The sequence below is a fragment of the Acinonyx jubatus genome, chromosome B4 (assembly GCF_027475565.1).
Source record: "Acinonyx jubatus isolate Ajub_Pintada_27869175 chromosome B4, VMU_Ajub_asm_v1.0, whole genome shotgun sequence".
Classification (NCBI taxonomy): domain Eukaryota; kingdom Metazoa; phylum Chordata; class Mammalia; order Carnivora; family Felidae; genus Acinonyx; species Acinonyx jubatus.
In genome coordinates this window covers 6,386,158-6,403,584 of record NC_069387.1, presented here as the reverse complement: position 1 = coordinate 6,403,584, position 17,427 = coordinate 6,386,158, and the positions used below count along the sequence as shown (strand labels likewise).

Sequence of the window (17,427 nt, the reverse complement as noted above, 5' to 3'; positions counted from 1 at the left end):
TGAACACCTGCCCTGAGGGGTTCGTGTGTATTGTGGGTGTAAATAAAAGTGTGGGGATCTTTCGGCTTCCTTTTATTTCCCGGGACAGCCGTCTGACTCCCGAGTTTCCTTGTCTGGATGGCACGAAGTCAAGGATGAGATGAAAATCTGCCTCCAGTGTTGTCTCCAGCCCCACTTAGAACCAGTAGGATAAACAAATCAGATTCACTTTTCCAGAATAGGCCATGTTGTGTTTCACATTTAAAAACAGGAACGAATGGGGTGCCTGGGTGGCTCGGTCAGGTAAGCGTCCGACTTCGGCTCAAGGTCATGATCTCGCGGTGCGCGGGTCCAAGCCCCGCGTCGGGTTCTGTGCTGACAGCTCAGAATCTGGAGCCTGCTTCGGATGCTGTGTCTCCCTCTCTCTTTGCCTTTTCCCTGCTCACACTCTGTCTCTCTCTCAGAAATAAAATAAACATTAAAAAAAATTTTTTTTTAAAAAGGAACGAATAAGTTTGGAAGAGTAGAAGCCCGACTTAAAGCTTCTTAACATCTATCAGCATGTCCCGCGTGTAGTTGCTGGGGCGATTTCTGGGTCCCAGCAGGACTGATTCTTGCCCCTAGCATCTCCGCGTTCCTAAAGGAAAATTCATGCATACTCAACTCCAGTCTGCAAAGGAGTTCAGAAAATTTAGCCATTCCGGTTGTGATTTTGTACAGATGGGTCCGTTCCCTGGGCCTCCGTTGTTTCTGAGCGGCCGCAGGGCCATCGGTGGGGGGGGGCTGCTGAACGAGGAAGGCCCAAGCGTTACAACCCTTGGTCTTGGGTGGGGACGCGCACACCTCTGGAGCATCTCTGGAATACACGGCACTCCTTTCAGACCTGGCAGGGTGGGGTACGGACAGCACAGGGCAAAAAGCGCAAGTGAGACTATGGATACTTGACAGGAACTGCGCTGTCATTCTCCCGTGACAGCTGGCTGCCATGTTGATGGTGGCTTCTGGTTACGGAGCCCCACAGGGTGGGAGGGACGATACCGGCCACTCTCCACGTGCCCACTCAGTGTCTTCGCAGCTCGCTGGCGGCACCTTTGGTCCGTGCACTCGGGGAGACTCCAGGCTCAGACGCGTTGATCTCTCGTCCTACCCTGGGCCGGGACCCCGTGGTGCCTCCAGGACGCAAACACAGACCTGTCTGAATCCTGGGGCCAAGATCTTTTTTCCTTTTGTTTTCGAACAGTCTTTAAGAAGTAAACAAAGGTATTTACAGGCTGAGCCCAATGAGTATTATTGCAGCAGAGAACGAGAAGATAAATCCCTAGGGCATTGAGGATTGCTTGTCAAGTATCCTGGGTGAACTGGAATGTGTCGAGTGACTCGTCACCTTGGACGGAAGCTCTTAGGGCAGGATGATTCTTTATTGGCACGATTAGCAAGTGCCCCCACGTCTTTCAGATGCTGGTACTCCAGAGTGCAGTGGTGCCCCCGTGTGGAAGAAGCACCGCTGGTGTGGACCAGGAGGAGTGGCCCCATTTTTCTTGACAGTGATTGGCTTGGGAGGAGGCACATGGCCAGTTTGGGTCAACAATCCACGGGGAAGCCAGCCGCGTGGTTTCTAGAAGAGACGTGGGGAGGAGGTGGCTCTTTCTTCTTCCCCTGCACTTTATCCCCTCTGGCCGAGAGTCCTGGGACTCACACAGAGTGTTGAGAGGGACGGAAGGAACCTGGGCCCCGTAGGACGGTGTTGCTGCTCCCTTAACCCAGGCCGAGTGGCCGGTCCCCGGGAACTCCCTAAGTAGGGACAGGATGGGTTTCCTTACGGTTCATTTCATCTTAAGTAGGGCTTCCTGGTCTTTGCGTGTCAAGGCAGCCGAGTGGGTAAAGCTTTCCTCAGGGAACAGCACCCACTGGGTAACTTGGTCCGCTTGTCTGTGGGTGTGAGGTGATAGCGTGCTCCTTAAAAGTAACAAACCCAGTGTTGCCGTGGAGGAAGGGAGGCGGGTTAAGAGTGGTGGCCTTGGGAGGGTAAGTAATGATGCTGGATTTGCCGTGTAGTTTGGTATAGATGCCACGTTGGGATTTCCAGCATCGAGTGAATCCGAACCAAGAGGGATGGTCTGTATGGCTCATCAGACCGAGAGACCGAAAAGCTCCCGGGATGGCTTAATGTTGGAGACAGAGGCAGAGAGAACCAAGGGGCTTTGGGGGGGGCGCTTATGGAAGGTGAAGAGGGAGGAGCCCACACATGCAGGTGTCCCCTCCCCCATACCCGGCTTCTCTCGAGACTGTGTCTGAACTGTTGGTTCTCGACCGGGGAGAATTCGCCCGCCAGGGGGCACTTGGCAGGGTCCGGAGGCATCTTGATGGTCACATCTGGGAGGGCGCTGCCGGTGTCCAGAGGGTAGAGGTCGGAGATGAAGGTGAACAGCCTGTGGTGCACAGGACGGCACCCCCAATAAAGAACTGTCTGGTCCCCGAATGGTAACAGTGCTGAGGTGGAGAAGCCCGAGCCTAGAGAGCAGATACTTTTGGGAAACAGGTTGACCAGCAGAAGTCGAGAACAGTCGGGATTTGAGGAGGGTACTTGAGACTTTAACTGTTACGAGGCCTGCGCCAGGCTGCCTGGCAAACGAGCACGTAAAAATTTGGGGGTCGGGGCGCCTGGGTGGCTCCGTCGGTTAAGCGTCCGACTTCAACTCAGGTCACGATCTCGCGGTCCGTGAGTTCGAGCCCCGCGTCGGGCTCTGGGCTGATGGCTCAGAGCCTGGAGCCTGTTTCAGATTCTGTGTCTCCCTCTCTCTCTGCCCCTCCCCCATTCATGCTCTGTCTCTCTCTGTCTTAAAAATAAATAGACGGAAAAAAAAATTTTAAAAAAGTTGGGGTGTCCTCCTCCCTCCCCGTGTTCCAGGAGCTGCTCTCCGGGCCTAGAAGGATTGGGACACAAAGTCAGCCCTCCTTGAGGGAAAGTTCTGCTTGTGACTGGCTGTCCTTCCTCTCTCTGAAGGGTGGTGCCTACGCAAGTGGGGACCATCGAGGGCCACGGTCGTATTTCCATGACAGCGGTTTGGTTGCATGTGGGGGCTTCCCACAGTGTTTTTGTCAGCCGCATTCCGTCAGTGGGGTGCCAAGCTTGGACCCCCACCCAGAGTGGCCATCACACTCTTCCTCCGTCCAGGGCACTAAGGTTGTCCCGGGCGTTGCTGTGGAAACGGGAAGAGACGCCCCTGCTTACCAGGAGAGGATGAACTCTGTGTGAGAAGAGACGCTGTCGTCACTGGTGACCTTCACCCAGAATCAGCCACGGTTTGCTGTTAAGTGAGGTTGAATTTCTTGCAGATGCTCTTCTGGTGCTAAATGTTAATCAGTGAAAGCATTCTTTTTTTTTTTTTTTTTTTTTTTACATTTATTTATTTTTTTGAGAGACGGAGAGAGACAGCATGAGCAGGGGAGGGGCAGAGAGAGAGAGACACACACAGAATCCGAAGCAGGCTCCGGGCTCTGAGCTGTCAGCACAGAGCCCGACGCGGGGCTCGAACTCACGAACCACGAGATCGTGCCCTGAGCCGAAGTCGGCCGCTTAACCGACTGAGCCACCCAGGCGCCCCAGTGAAAGGCATTCTTAATGCTCTGGTTTTTTTTGTTTGCTTGCTTGTTTGTTTGTTTTAAACAACCTAGTGTGCCAGTTTTTGGACTTCGTGAGAAGCTAGGTCTGCCCTAGTTACGTGGTGTAAATCCTGTGGTTCAGGTTGAAGTATATAATACCGCATTTCGTCACTACTATTTTTCAGCTTGATTTACTGCATGGATAGTAGATAAAGCTGCTGCTTACAGCTGTAAGTAAAGAATGGAAATGCTTATTAGTGTTCCGCACCCAGATTTTTTATTACATTTTTGTTATAAATATTTCATTGGCCAAATTTAATTCAGTGCAGTGGAATTAAAATGTAATAATGCTATTGATTTAATAAATGTTGGCATTCTCCTGTCCATTTTTAGATGGAACTAATATAATGAGAGTAATTTCCTAATGAACACACGAGCACCGGATCACCGGTAAAACAAAAAGGGGGAACAGTATGATAAATTGGACTGGATCTTTTTTTTTTTTCTTCCGGCATGGCATATCATGCTGATACGAGGAAAGGAATTAAAGCGTAGTTCATTATATATCAATTTGAATGTAATACTAATTAAAACCTTCCTTTGACTTCACTGAAGCCTATTTTTAGAAATTATGTAAATTAACCCAGGCCTTTGAAAAAGGGCATATGCAATGTTGGAGTTCCCCGAGGACCCCAAATGCTGGCATGTTGGCACTGGGAAAATGACGCCGTGCGGTATTTTTTGTGTAGGTACGATATACACTAAGAGATGTGGATGCTCAAAAAAATGTGGCAGGGCCATACTGCAGGGCTGCTTTTTGTCCATTTTATGTCCTATCCAACGTAAGCGAAAAAGGAAGCTCCCTAGAATTAACAATTGAGGCCCACGTTGCCTTCACTGGAAAATTTCCCGTGGCGTTTGACCGCGGGACTTAGGTTAGGAGTTTGGTTTCCGCATGGGGAGCAGTTCACCGCTTTTCTTGCGTGGAGATCCTCACCAAGTGCATTTTAATTGCATTGTGTTAATTAGTTTGAACTCGCTCTCCCCGCTGCCGCATTCTTCATATTGTTGTCTCATGGGTGGTGTATTTATCTAACGAAGCGGGGGTGGGGGAGAAAGCATCGGCTATTTTAGGGAGTCTGTGGTCCCCACATAACCTGCAGCTCTTCAGGCCCCTAACATAACTGCAGAGAGAGGAGTCAGGTTCAAGCAGGAATGTGGCCCACGAGTGGGACCTGAAAGGGTGGCAGTTTCTGTCTTTCGCGTCTTCTCTTTCCTCTGTCTCCTGCTTCCCGTATGCTCCGTCTCCTTGCGTAGATCAATACTTAGAATCGTTTGTCTGTTTTATAAAGAGCGCCGGGGTTCGCCCTGAAGCTTTATCACTGTGCCAGAGAAGTTTGGGCTGGTGCGTACTCACGGATGGTTAATACTAAGACCGCTCCGTGCGGTGGTGTTTCTTAACTAGCTGTGTTTGATTCTTCGGGAGCAGGTCGTGCCTTTCTCCAGGCGTAGCGATCGTTCCCAGGCAGGGACTGTGTCAGAGGCTGGCGTCGGAGGAGGTGGCTGGCCGGGGTGGACCTGCCGCCCCTCGGGGAAGGCTCTGAGCTGGCTCGAGGTCGGGATGCTCTGACCTCAGTGTGTTGGGTGAAAAACATGAGACATAAGCCCGAACCGTAAAGCCAAACAACCAAATGCACTGGTGGTTTGTCCACTCTTTTTATCCCAGCGTTACACTTTAAAAAAAAAAAAAATTAACCTTTATTTTTTTTTGAGACAGAGAGAGACAGGGCATGAACAGGGGAGGGTCAGAGAGAGAGGAAGACACAGAATCCGAAACAGGCTCCAGGCTCCGAGCCGTCAGCCCAGAGCCCGACGCGGAGCTCGAACTCATGGATCGCGAGATCGTGACCTGAGCCGAAGTCGGACGCTTAACCGACCGAGCCACCCAGGCGCCCCCCCACCCCCAGCGTTACACTTTGTCAGGAACCACCTCATCTGCTGTCTCTTCATTCTGTATAGATTCACGCGTAACACGTAGTATTTAAAATACTACTGACGGATTGAGATTCATCAGCCAGGAACGTTTGCCGGGTTAACCAAGTTTATCAGACCAACCTGTCTGGGTTAGCGTTGATAATGTTGTGATAAAAGAGGCATCGATGAAGGATGGCTTCCTTGGAAAGCACCACAGGCATTTTGCAGCACACGCTTCTTCAATCCTCATTGCTTAAAGCACACACGAAAGCAGTTAGTAAAAATCATTTGCTAATTTTGGATGAAGGCTGAGTGTATATAAACATTTCGAGGGTAATTTTTAGTGTCCGAAGCCTCTGACACACGTTTTTCATAAGCCGCTGAAAGAGTGTGATGAATTAACAGTGAAAATTGGAGGTTAAGGAAATGATCAGTATTAAGAGCTCTTACTTTTTAACCTGGCAAGATGTCTGGGGCTCCTGGATGGCTCAGCGGGTTAAGCGGTTTAAGCGTCAGACTGTTGATTTCGGCTTAGGTCATGATCTCACAGTTTGTGGGATCGAGCCCCACATCGGACTCTGCGCTGACAGCGCAAAGCCTGTTTGGGATTTTCTTTCTCCCTCTCTCTCTCTGCCCCTTTCTCAAAATACATAAATAAACTTTAAAACCAAAAAAAGGGGCGCCTGGGTGGTTAAGCGTCCGACTTCAGCTCAGGTCATGATCTCAAGGTTCTTTGAGCCCCACATCGGGCTCTGTGCTGACAGCTCAGAGCCTGGAGACCGCTTGGGATTCTGTGTTTCCCTCTCTCTCTGCCCCTCCCCTGCTTGTGCTCCGCCTCTCTCAAAAATAAAGATTAAAAAAAAATCAAGAACAGAAATAAAACCTGGCAATATCTGTCTTTGAGATAAAATTTTAGGAGCCTCTAGGCTCTAACGGATTTTTTTTTATTTGTTTACTTAATTAACAATAAAGAAAATAAAAGATCCTGTCTGGCCTTTGCTTCCCAATCCGTTGTATCACCTGAAGCTAATCGTGGATGTAGTCAGACCATTTGAATTTGAATCTGGCTTCTCTTGTTAGCTCCGTGCCCTTGCTGACGTAACTAACCTCTCTGTGTCTTAATTTCCTCCCTGTAAGATGGCTACTACCCCATCATCTCTTGTGAGGGGGGAAATGATAATACAAGGAGGTGCTTAGGGGCATTTACAATATATTGCCTTGTTCCTGTTTCCCTGATTGATATTATGTGCCAAACCATGATTTTCGGTGTAGAGTCCTTGCATCTCTAGTAGGAAAGCATGAAGCTCTTGGGTTCTAGAGACAAGGAAACTGATGGGGAACAGAAGTTGATGTATATATAATCTCTGTTACATTGTCGTGCGGCTGAAAATAAGGTTCCCTGAAGAGCGATTGTTAAGGTAGGCTGGTAAGACAGTCCTCCAATGAAATGAATGGCATTTTATCTCTGATCAATAGAAAACTACTTTAGGGCGAGAATAAAATGTGTAGCGATGAGTGTAAATGGGAGTGACATTACCAGCATTTCTTCGAATGAAAGTTTTTCTGTAAGCAATTTCAGTGGACTCCAGTACATTTAAATAAACAGTATTTCTTGACTGTGACAGGCATATTTGTGAATGTACTGAGCATTTAGTAATCCCTCCTGATTTCAGGAATAACATCATTCTTGATCCAATAATTGTGAGGTGTGAATGATTCTCTAGAGCTTTGCAGAGGCCAGAATGCATCTCTCAAACCACAGTGAATTTTCCATTATCTCTTGGTAGATAATCGGTTTTGTGAATCATCTTCAGGGGCCAGGAGCTCTCCCTCTTTTTAACACCGAGAATGATTAGCTTGTGTTTGCGAAAATGAATGCATGTACTCTGACTGCATTAGCAGCCTCAAGTAAATGGTCTGGGGGCGATTAAATTTGGTTTTCAATGAGAGTATCAGTACCTTTCCTCATATACCAATATGAATGTACCTATATACGCACACACACACAGAGCTCGGAAGGTCTGTGTGTTGTCTTATTTTGGAAATTTACTGCCGTTGAATTCTTTAATTATCTTAAAAATAACTCAGTATTTTTTAGGAGTATCAATGATTCTTTTGCCTTTTTGGATCAAACTGACATGCCTAAATCTGGGATTTTAAGGTCCAGCCTCCTGAGCTAAATTTACCAAGCCACTTTCCCATAATTTTTTCTTTACTCTCCCTAGTCATATTCATATTCCAGATTAAGATTCACTCCTGGAAACCCTCAGATTGCCATCATCATAGCAGTAGTGATTTTTATATGCTGCAGGAAAAAATGTTTATTCTGGAATTTCTTCTAAGCCTGGATATTCCATAGCTGTTCTTTGTCTTTTTCCTTCTCCCTCTGATAATGTGTGTGTGTGTGTGTGTGTGTGTGTGTGTGTGTGCGCGCGCGCGCGCGCGCGCACGCTCTGCATCTCTGCATGTGTGGTACTTTGGCATTGTCTAATGCATGCTTATTGAGCGAATGCTACACTTTGGAATTGGAATGAATATCAAAAAGTCATCTAGTTTTGGACATTCCTCAGCTTAATTCAATAAATGCTTGTTGGGGTCCTAATTGGGTGAACCGCAGAACATAAGTGAGAGAGTTATGCATTGACGGGGAAGTATTGCACATAACACATGGCCTCGTGTCATGTTCGTTTCAAGGTCTCCAGGGGCCCGCGGGAGGTTTCAGTCTTTGAGAAGACACTGTTCTGCCTCTTGTAGTATAAATTTTATGACATCATGGTTCATGAAGAACATAAACATTAGAGCGGTGTATATATGGTCCTAATCAAACTCATAATCCTTATGTGTCTTTGCTTCTGGATGTAAAAGACTTTGTTGTGTTGACTTACCTTCGAAATGGGTGGGATTTTAGACATTGGAAGATTTGTCTTATCTTTAAAAAAATTTTTTTAAAAATTTATTCACTTTTGAGAGAGAGAGAGAGACAGAGTGTGAGCAGGGGAGGGGCAGAGAGAGAGGAAGACACAGAATCCAAAGCAGGCTCTGGGCCCTGAGCTGTCAGCACAGAGCCTGATGTGGGCCTCGAATTCACAAACTGTGAGATCATGACCTGAGCCGAAGTCGGAGGCTTAACCAACTGAGCCACCCAGGCATCCCTCTTTTTTTGTTTTTGTTTTGTTTTTTTTTAATACTGATTAACTACTGATTAAAAGTGACTTTAAGAAAGTGAAGGGTAGGGCTGTGGCTACAGAAATGTGTTGTATAATTTCTGGGCTTGTTTCTGAAATTTAGACTTCAAGTTTAAGAGGCTCTTCTGGATAGATGTGGATATTCGAGACCAGAATATAAACATCTGTGTTCGAATACAGGTACCCATCACAATATCTGGGTTCCTTTTCCAGTATATTAAATGAGAGGGTTGAAGGATTTTCACATAGTTTGGGACAAAAACAGATGCATTTCACAAGTAAGAATTTTGTGTGCTTGCATGTAATTGAAAGCTAGTCAAAATAGTTTACGATGTAGGAAATCCAAGCCCTAGATGATCATGAAAGACTTCTTTGTAAACCTTTGCTCACTAAGCATCATTTTTAAATTGTTTAAAAATATTTTAATGGCAGGGTGCCTGTGTGGCTCAGTCAGTTGAGCATCCGACTTCAGCTCAGGTCATGGTCTCACTTAGAGTTTGTGAGTTCCAGCCCCACATTGGGTTTTGGATCCTCTGTCCCCCTCTTTTTTTTTCTGCCCCTCCCCTGCTCACTCTCTCTTTCCCAAAAACAGATAAACATTTAAAGAAATATTTTCATATCATTGAGACAGAACACCATTTTAATTATTTTAAAAAATACTAATGTCATTAACATTTTTTTTTTTTGTCCCCCGTTTGGCAATGTGTGATTGTGATGTGAATGGTATTTTTTACGAATGACACCACTGGGTGGTTGACCAGCGCTTGGCCACTCCAGGAAAGAGGGAACAGAGTGTGTGATATCTGCACAAAATGATCCCCTCTTTACCTGGAGATACGGTTGGATGAGGTAGACGCAGAAATCATGAACGATGAACATTTATAACACCAGCCGCAGGTGCCAAAGGAGAAGGTTATCTGAGGAGCAAATTCTTGCCCTAAGCCTTGATGCTTTATTTCTAAGGAAAAGCGGCCATTGCCTGGTCCCACCCGACAACTGTGTGTAACATAAGGCACCTGTTAAGGGACATCTAGCAGTGTAGGGTGACTGGTCCCATAGACTTTTCAGCATCAGGAGTTGTGATGGAGAGACCTTCCGGTAGATATAGGGTGCCTGGGATGTAGAAGGGTTCTGGCAGTCCCGTGTCGACCCTGCCTTAGAAAGCTGCCTCTACTCAGAGCAAAGGTAGGGACAGAAGTATATGGGGCAAAGCGTGGGCACACAGCTGAAGTCAAGAAAGGCTGAAGATGGCAGGTAGACCAGAAGCCCAGAATGTCGTCAGGAACCTCGCAGCAGAAACAGAGGGGAAGCGAAAACAGGTGATAGAGGGAAATTGCAAAGAGAACAGATCTGGTGGTGGAGGCTACCAGAAGTTATAAATGTTCTATCATTGGTGAGTCACATCTCTAGTAATGAGAGGGAACTGTGCAACAGGGAGGGACATCTGATAGCAGAGAGAAGCAGAACGTCTGTGAAAATACTATATTCGTCTGGGCCATTTATTAAACAGTCGACCCTTGAACAGCATTGACCTGAACTCCATCTACATGCAGATGTTTTTTTTTCGATAGATACAGGAGAGTGCCGTAAATGTATTTTCTCTTAAGATTTTCTTCCTAACATTTTCTTTTCTCTAGCTTACTCTGTTGCGAGAATACCGTACGTCATACGTCATGCACACAACGTACAAAATATGTGCTCATCGACTGTTTATGGGATTGGTAAGGGTTCTCCTGGTCAACATGAGGCTCTTAGTTAAGTTTTGGTGGGGAGTCAGAAGTTACGCGCCCGTTCTCAACTGTTCAGGATGTTGTCTCCCCTGTCCCCCCGCATTGTTCAAGGTACCAATGTGTCATTAGTTCCTGAGGAAAGTTCTGTATCGTCAAGCCGTGTAAGAATGACGCTTCAACTTGTTGACTATATTCAGGTAAAGTTGTGTTATGTTACGGTTTTGGAATAATTCCTTTTTTTCAAAAGGGGAAAGGGTTTTTGAACTTAAAAGGGGAAAAGTGTTTATTTGCACAGTTCACTAATGTGCATGCGTTCCCACTGGTAGTGAGATGCTGGGGGTGGGGGTGATATGGATGTCCGACAGGAACGTTAACTTTTAATCTTGTAATTCAGGTGTCAGCGCGTCCTTTGTGGTTCAGGGTTACTGCTTTTCTGTCATCCCCCGTGCTTTCTGGCTTTGCCCTGGCACCGTGGTCGATCTGAATTATTATGTGTTAATATGCATTCACTCTCTATACGGTGTCTTTTGAGGTTTTTTTCCCCCCTGAGCCAGTTTCCCAGCCACCATTAAAAATAAACGCCATATTTTCAACATAAAAACATAAAAATCATCTCCTGCATGGGAGGGGTGTTTCCTTGTGTTTTTCCTTCTATGCATCTAATCTCTGCACAGCGTGATCGTTGAGTTCTGGAGGAATTGATAAAGGCTGGGAACGGGCTAGTTCATGCATTGAGTTTTTGTCCTACGCGATTGCACTTTGGACACATCCTTGCCTGTGGATCAACCCCTCACCCCTGCCGCCGCCAGATGTGACACTGCTTGCTTCCTCCAGACCTAACATTTCTTGAGCCCCCACCGGGTACGGATACCTTTGCAGACTGCGGTGACGACAGGAGACGGGGTCCTTGTGGTCTCTGGGTGTTCAAAGCCTGCACCTTCGTTGGTAGAGCAGTGGCGTGGCGGGGGGTTTGTAAGCGGTTCTCTGTTCTCGTGAGCTCCACCGACGACACTGACCAGCTTCTGCAGGGGGAGCAGCCCCAGCCCTGCGGGGCTCTGCCCGATCCTCAGGGCTGCACAAGGAATGGCACCTCTGAATTAATTAAAAACCCCCTGGAGGTCTGCAGATAGAAGCAAGTAGTAGATCCCCAGATAGGTTTGGTGCTTCTCACCCAGTTGATGAATTTAGAAATGGTGGGATTTATTTGTAGCTATTATTTCCCCCAGGGACAGGCTGCGGATACGTTTCTTTATCTGCTACCATTTGCACGGACTGTGAATTAGGAGGTGACCTCCGTCTCGGCCAGATAAATCCTGGCATCCCAAGTCCAGCCAGCCTCCTCTGTTGCCGTGGAGGGAAAGCGGGCACTGAAATTTCTTTGCTTGAGAAGGCAGGGGAGCTCCGTCTCGCACACAGAAGGTTGCCGTGAGCGGGTTTTAAAACTGCCAGACGCCTATTAAACAGGGGCTGTGGCTCATCCTGATGGAGCCGGAGTCGGGTTCCGATCGCGGGCAGAGCTGTTTGGACCTCTACAGGCACACATTCCCCAGATGGGCCGCTGACCACCAGGAACTGATAAGCTGTGAGCTCTCAGGCACAGGACGTGGGGACAGGCCGTGTCACCCACAGGGTCTCCCTGAAGCCCTGGGGAGTTACCTCCAGAAGCACGAGGCCACGTTTGCTCTGAAGATGTGCCTGCTGTGTGTTTGAGATGACTGATGGCCCCCATTACTCGGCCGAGCTTCCATTCTAGCGCCTGGGAAGATCAAAGCAGTGCCGTGTGATTTTTTTCTTTTCCTTTTTTTTTTTTTTTTTTTTTTTTTTTTTGGCTTAGTGTAAATTCAAGCATGGCCACAAAGGCTTGTTTCCTTCCCTCGGAAAAGCAATTTAGCCCACAGAAAATAATTAAATCCGCAGTATCTTGCAATAATGAGAAATTTGCAACGGGGGAGGGTTAATTGTTTCAATCCGATTTTAGTTACCCAATAAAATGTCTAAGGAGGGCGTCCAGACAGTGCCCGAGTTCATGCACAGCACAGCCGCTTTTTCAGCCTTTCTGTTGCTTCCCCTGCAGGATCATGCAGATCTGAGAAGCCATTTCTTCACGGTCGGGATGAAGCTAGAAACAGTGAATTTGAGCGAGCCCTTCCATATCTGTCCCGCATCAGTGACCAAGGTGAGCCTCCCGCTTTGCTTTCCACCTCAGCCCCCGTGTTGCTGTTCACAGCCGACCGGATGAAATATGCGGTTGCAGGGGCGTGCCGCGGCACCCCTGCGCCCGGCGGAGGGCACCTTCTCGCCAGCCCCGCTGTCACTGGTCGTAGAGAACGAGGCCGGTCCCCTGCCTCCCGTTGCAGCAGAGATTCGGGGAGGGCAGAATGTAGACGCTGGTGTCCCCGAGTGGCCGGGAAGAAGGTCCAGACGCCCTCTGGGTCTGCAGCAGCGACCTCTGCCGCGACTCTGATCCACCTTGCGCTGTTGGCCGTGGCCACCTCAGTGTCCCTGTTGGTTCCCGTTATCTTTGACACAACATGCTCATGAGTCACGCATCGTCAGCGTTGCAATGGCAGCCTGGTCCTCTCCCACTGGCAGGCGTTAGAGTGATGTGTTTATAGTTCGAACACCCGAGAAAAAGGCGGAAAGCCGATTCCCATCTCCAGTGTGTCCCCCCACCCTGTCCGCTTGCGTTTTGTCACTGGCTTTCATCCACGAAGGGAGGAGCCTGCTTCTCCGATTCGCGAATTTAAGACGAAATTGCCTTTTAATGTAAAGTCACTGTCATTACGGCCCGATGGGCTTTTCAGATTGTAATGTCCCTTCCCCGTCGAGGAAGTCACCTGTGGAAGTCACACCTGAGACACGTGTTTCTACCTTGAGTGTCCTCTTACAGATGGCGGGAGAGACCAAAGCCACATTCTTGCCCAGTGTATGTTTTAGTTAATGGCCTTTTGTGAGGGAACTTAATTAACGGTTCAAAAGTCCATTCCATTTTCATTTCTTTCACTAAGGAAGCCTGGATTTGTTAATACAGAGGTGGGCGTTTCAGAGTCATTCGGCGTGGTCTTTTTTTAATTCACGATTTGATAAGATGTACGTCACAATGTGGAAGACGGTTGTGATCACGGTGTTTCTTCTCTTCTACATAGGTTTTCTTTAGAACGTAAATTACTTTTACATCACTGCTGATTTATTTGGAGAACAACTGGCCCGTGAGAAAAAAAAATACAGAGTGATGCTTTCCACGGTGGTTTCTAGGGTTGCGATTTATGTTCTCGGTCATAACACCATCCGTTAAAAAGCTTTTTTATTTAAGTTGACCTTTGGGGGTTTTCCTCGTGCATTCTGGTAATTGCACATTTTCCCAAAACTGATAAGTGTTACCCTGCTGCACGCTGGCCAGAATTTCCCTTTGTCCCAGCAGCAGCTGATGTGGTAATGCCAGCTGCCCATTTATCTGCATAAATGTTACCCTGTCGTCATTTTGAGAGGCAACGGTGTCCCCTTCCCCTGGTATTTATACAGTAAACGAAAGAGATATGCCGGTGTGCTCAGTGTCTCCACAGAGGACTCACATTTTTATGCCTGCAAATAATCGTAATCTGTACCGTTGGAATGTGACATACTAATTACGGATAGTCTCAGCCCAGATACCGGTGTCTTGTGGGATAGATTTCCAGTGACAGTAGCTTGGTTTCACAATAAATAAGTCTTATTGGGGGTGGGGGCGGGGAGGATATTTTCTCTGATTTTTTTAAGCTACAGTTTCTTTTTCATTTTGTTTCTTCTTACCCTTTCTGCGAAGGATAAAACGCTCAGTCTTTCTGTTCCGCGCGAACCCTTTTTGGCCCTGTGGTGTAGAATACACGTGGACTGGACCGTATGCTTTGGCCTCTCAGGACTTAGATGGGCAGGTTCAAGGTCCCCCCGCATGTAGTGAGATTTCAGGATGTTCTAAGGTGGTAGGTATTTATAATTAGACATAATTCTCTTAACATCGGAGAAGGCTTTAGAACATTATGTTTGCGAACATAACTGCTCATGATAATGAAAACTTCATTTTCATTTTCCTCGGGGCTTTCCTTCATGGCACAACTATTAAAGACATAAATAAATAACATTAAAGCCAACGGATAAAGCAAGTAACTGTGTTTTAAATGCCCAACCTTTAGCAGGACGGTGAGATTACAGATTGTGTGTTTGGTGATCCAAAACCATACAGTATAGACAGATGATGACAATGACACTATCATCTGTGTCTGTGAATTATATTGTATTGTTTAGATAAAGAATCTTGGTTCTATTTCTTTCAAGGCTGGCTCTGAGCTACACAGCGTTGGGCCAGCAGGTTAACTGCTCTAGGTTTTAGTTCTGAGACCTACAGGTTTTGGACCAGATTGCTCAGTGTTTCTATACCATGTGGGACATGAACCGTGATGGAGTTGAGGAAACTGATTCAGCTTTTCTTCTGAAGTATGTGCACACGAATATGCGTTTTAATAGGTTTTGGAGATTCCTCAGTGCCCATGCTCACAGGGTCTAGTGGTGCTAACAAATTCTGCCATCAGAATTCCAGGTTTTTAATATATACATCTGTGTGTGTGTGGTGTGTGTGTGCACGTGCATGTGAGATTAGATCCCACTGGCATTTAATGTAGGCACTATTCTGGACAGTGGGAACGTGGACAAAAGTCCCTGCTTTTACAGAGCTTATATTTTAATGGGTGATGGTAGAGAAGAAGGAAGTAAATCAATAGAAAGTTACATGTCAAATGCTAAGGAGAAAGACACAGCAGGGAAGGGACCAGAGGAGGCTGGAAGGCCAGAGTGTGGGAGGGAAGGTGTGGTTTTGAATCGGGCTGCGGAGGGAAGAGCTTGCCGGGAGGGCGAAGTTTGATCCTTTGCTCCATAAAGTCTCCTTTCAGAGGCAGATCTCAGGCAGCAGAATTAGGGCTATTTACCAGAAGTAACTTGAAGAAGAACAAGAGTGAGTGTGCGTTTCTGCTTTGATTTTAATTAGGCTGCCTCCAGAAAAATATTCTGTACATGAGGGAGCCAGGAATCCTAGCTTAGGAAGAGTGTTCCAAGCCAGACAGTGAGGTTCTTAAATGATCTGCTGTGAGGCTGTGGGTCCCTGCCGTGGACGTGGAGAAACCACTGACCTTCCAGGGCCCATCCTGGCTTTGGGTTTGTCTTCCTTCATGAGTGTTTTTCTTCCAGCACTGACTGTCCCTTTACTTCTCTAAAGTCACTGACGTCGTTTTGTGCTTTCGTATGTACACGACTCAGCCGCTTATGTTTCCATTAAAGCGGCCACAGTGATCGACTCTTGAACCGGATCATTTTGGCGATACCCACTGAGGTGCCAGGCTGTGTCGGAATCCTTTCGATGAAACCTATTTGTTGCATTTGGAAGCTGTGCCAGCGTTTCATACCGGCATCGTGTGATCGTCCCGAGGAATTAACCCTTGGCTCTGTGGTTGTTTTCTCTTCCAGGTTTTTAACAACCATTTTTTCCAAGTGACTATTGACGACCTAAGACCAGAACCTAGTAAACTGTCAATGCTGTGCCATGCGGATTCTTTGGGGATTTTACCAGTACAATGGTGCCTTAAAAATGGAGTCAATCTCACACCTCCCAAAGGTCTGTATTCCGTGAAAACGTGCAGGGTTTGGGTGGCTGAGGAAGGTGGCGTCACCGAAGTGTGCCTCCGATGATCTCGAGAAGTTTATGTTGTAAACGATTTAGATTGTGGGAAAACAGTGCACCTCACAGGTGGCTTGACACTGGACTCTGTCATAGCTCCTTCCCGTGGCGAGGTGTGTGATTTTGGGCTTCTGGAGAAGTCCACTCTGTCCGCCGTGGCTCCCCATCCGCCGTGGTGTGCGGAGGTGCTGGGGTGTGGTGAAAGAGGGCACAGCTAAGCCATCGAGGGCACAGCTAAGCGATCGAGGATGAACACTTGAAGGTGTTCGAGAAGTGGCGTTAGAAACGCAGCATCATGCGGAAGAAACATTTCTCTCCGTTTTTATTTCCGTGAAGTTAATTTTCCCCCAAGCTCACTGTCTGGCAGCCAACAGTGTGATGCGGTAACACATTAAAATAATTAAGTCGGGAGCCGGGTCGCACTAAAACCATGTCAAACTGGAACCCACGAACCACATTCTTGGTAAGTACCTCGCGTGTCGTGGGGTGACGTGCGGTTTGCTGCCCCTTGCAGATCTGATGCTCCTGCAGGGAAGAGAGCAGCCGGATGGAGGGAGAGGGGGTGGGAGGGAAAACAGAGGGGGTGATAGAATAATTGCAGGAAGAGATGAGACGAATACACTTCCTGCAGGATTTTAACAGATCACAAAAAATGCAGGGGTTCTGTGCTGCCCTTTCCAGATCCCCAGGGCCTGGATTATTTCTAGCATTCCTCACGCTGGGAGGTTAATGAATACCCACAGGTTAAGTTCCAGATCCCTGGGGGTCGTCGTGCCCCAGAGGCAGCCTTTGCCCCTGCTGCACCTGCCTGGCCCGTCTGTGCCATGCTTCGCTGGCCCCTCACCGTCCCCCGCCCCCCCATGCTCCCTGTGCTCATCCCCACCGGGCGAAGGTACCCCCACGTCAGCTGCCGGTTCTTCTCCTTAAAGTCGTGCAGCAGCGGAATGTGGTCTCGTTAGAGCACGGTAGGCTGGTGCAGACCACTCCCCGAACCGTTCCGAGTGCCTGGGTCAACGGCGTCCTCGAAATGAGCCTTGCCCTGGCACGAGGCGGAGACACACACAGAGCCTGTGTGACCCGTCCGAGGCCACGCGGGTGGTGACTAACGGGGAGAGGCGCCCTCCCCGACTCTGTGCTCCTCGGTGGAGAGGACGCCAGTTCCCGAGGGTCCTCGAAGGTGACCCTGGCCAGATCGTGACTGTCAATCAGATGGGACGCCTGCCGGATTTCACGGGCGCTCTGCCGCGTCAAA

At 47.9% G+C, this 17,427-nt stretch overlaps 1 protein-coding gene across 10 annotated transcripts in view; it reads left to right on the top strand.

Annotated features, from left to right (window-relative positions):
• Positions 1–17,427, top strand: part of SFMBT2 (Scm like with four mbt domains 2) — a 220,517-nt gene that overhangs the window by 125,809 nt on the left and 77,281 nt on the right. For all 10 annotated transcript variants that reach the window (XM_027073367.2, XM_027073370.2, XM_027073371.2 and 7 more), the window contains 2 exons: positions 12,546–12,647; positions 15,965–16,112. In XM_027073367.2, the coding sequence (XP_026929168.2) occupies positions 12,546–12,647; positions 15,965–16,112 (250 nt within the window). The remainder of the gene's footprint in view (positions 1–12,545; positions 12,648–15,964; positions 16,113–17,427) is intronic.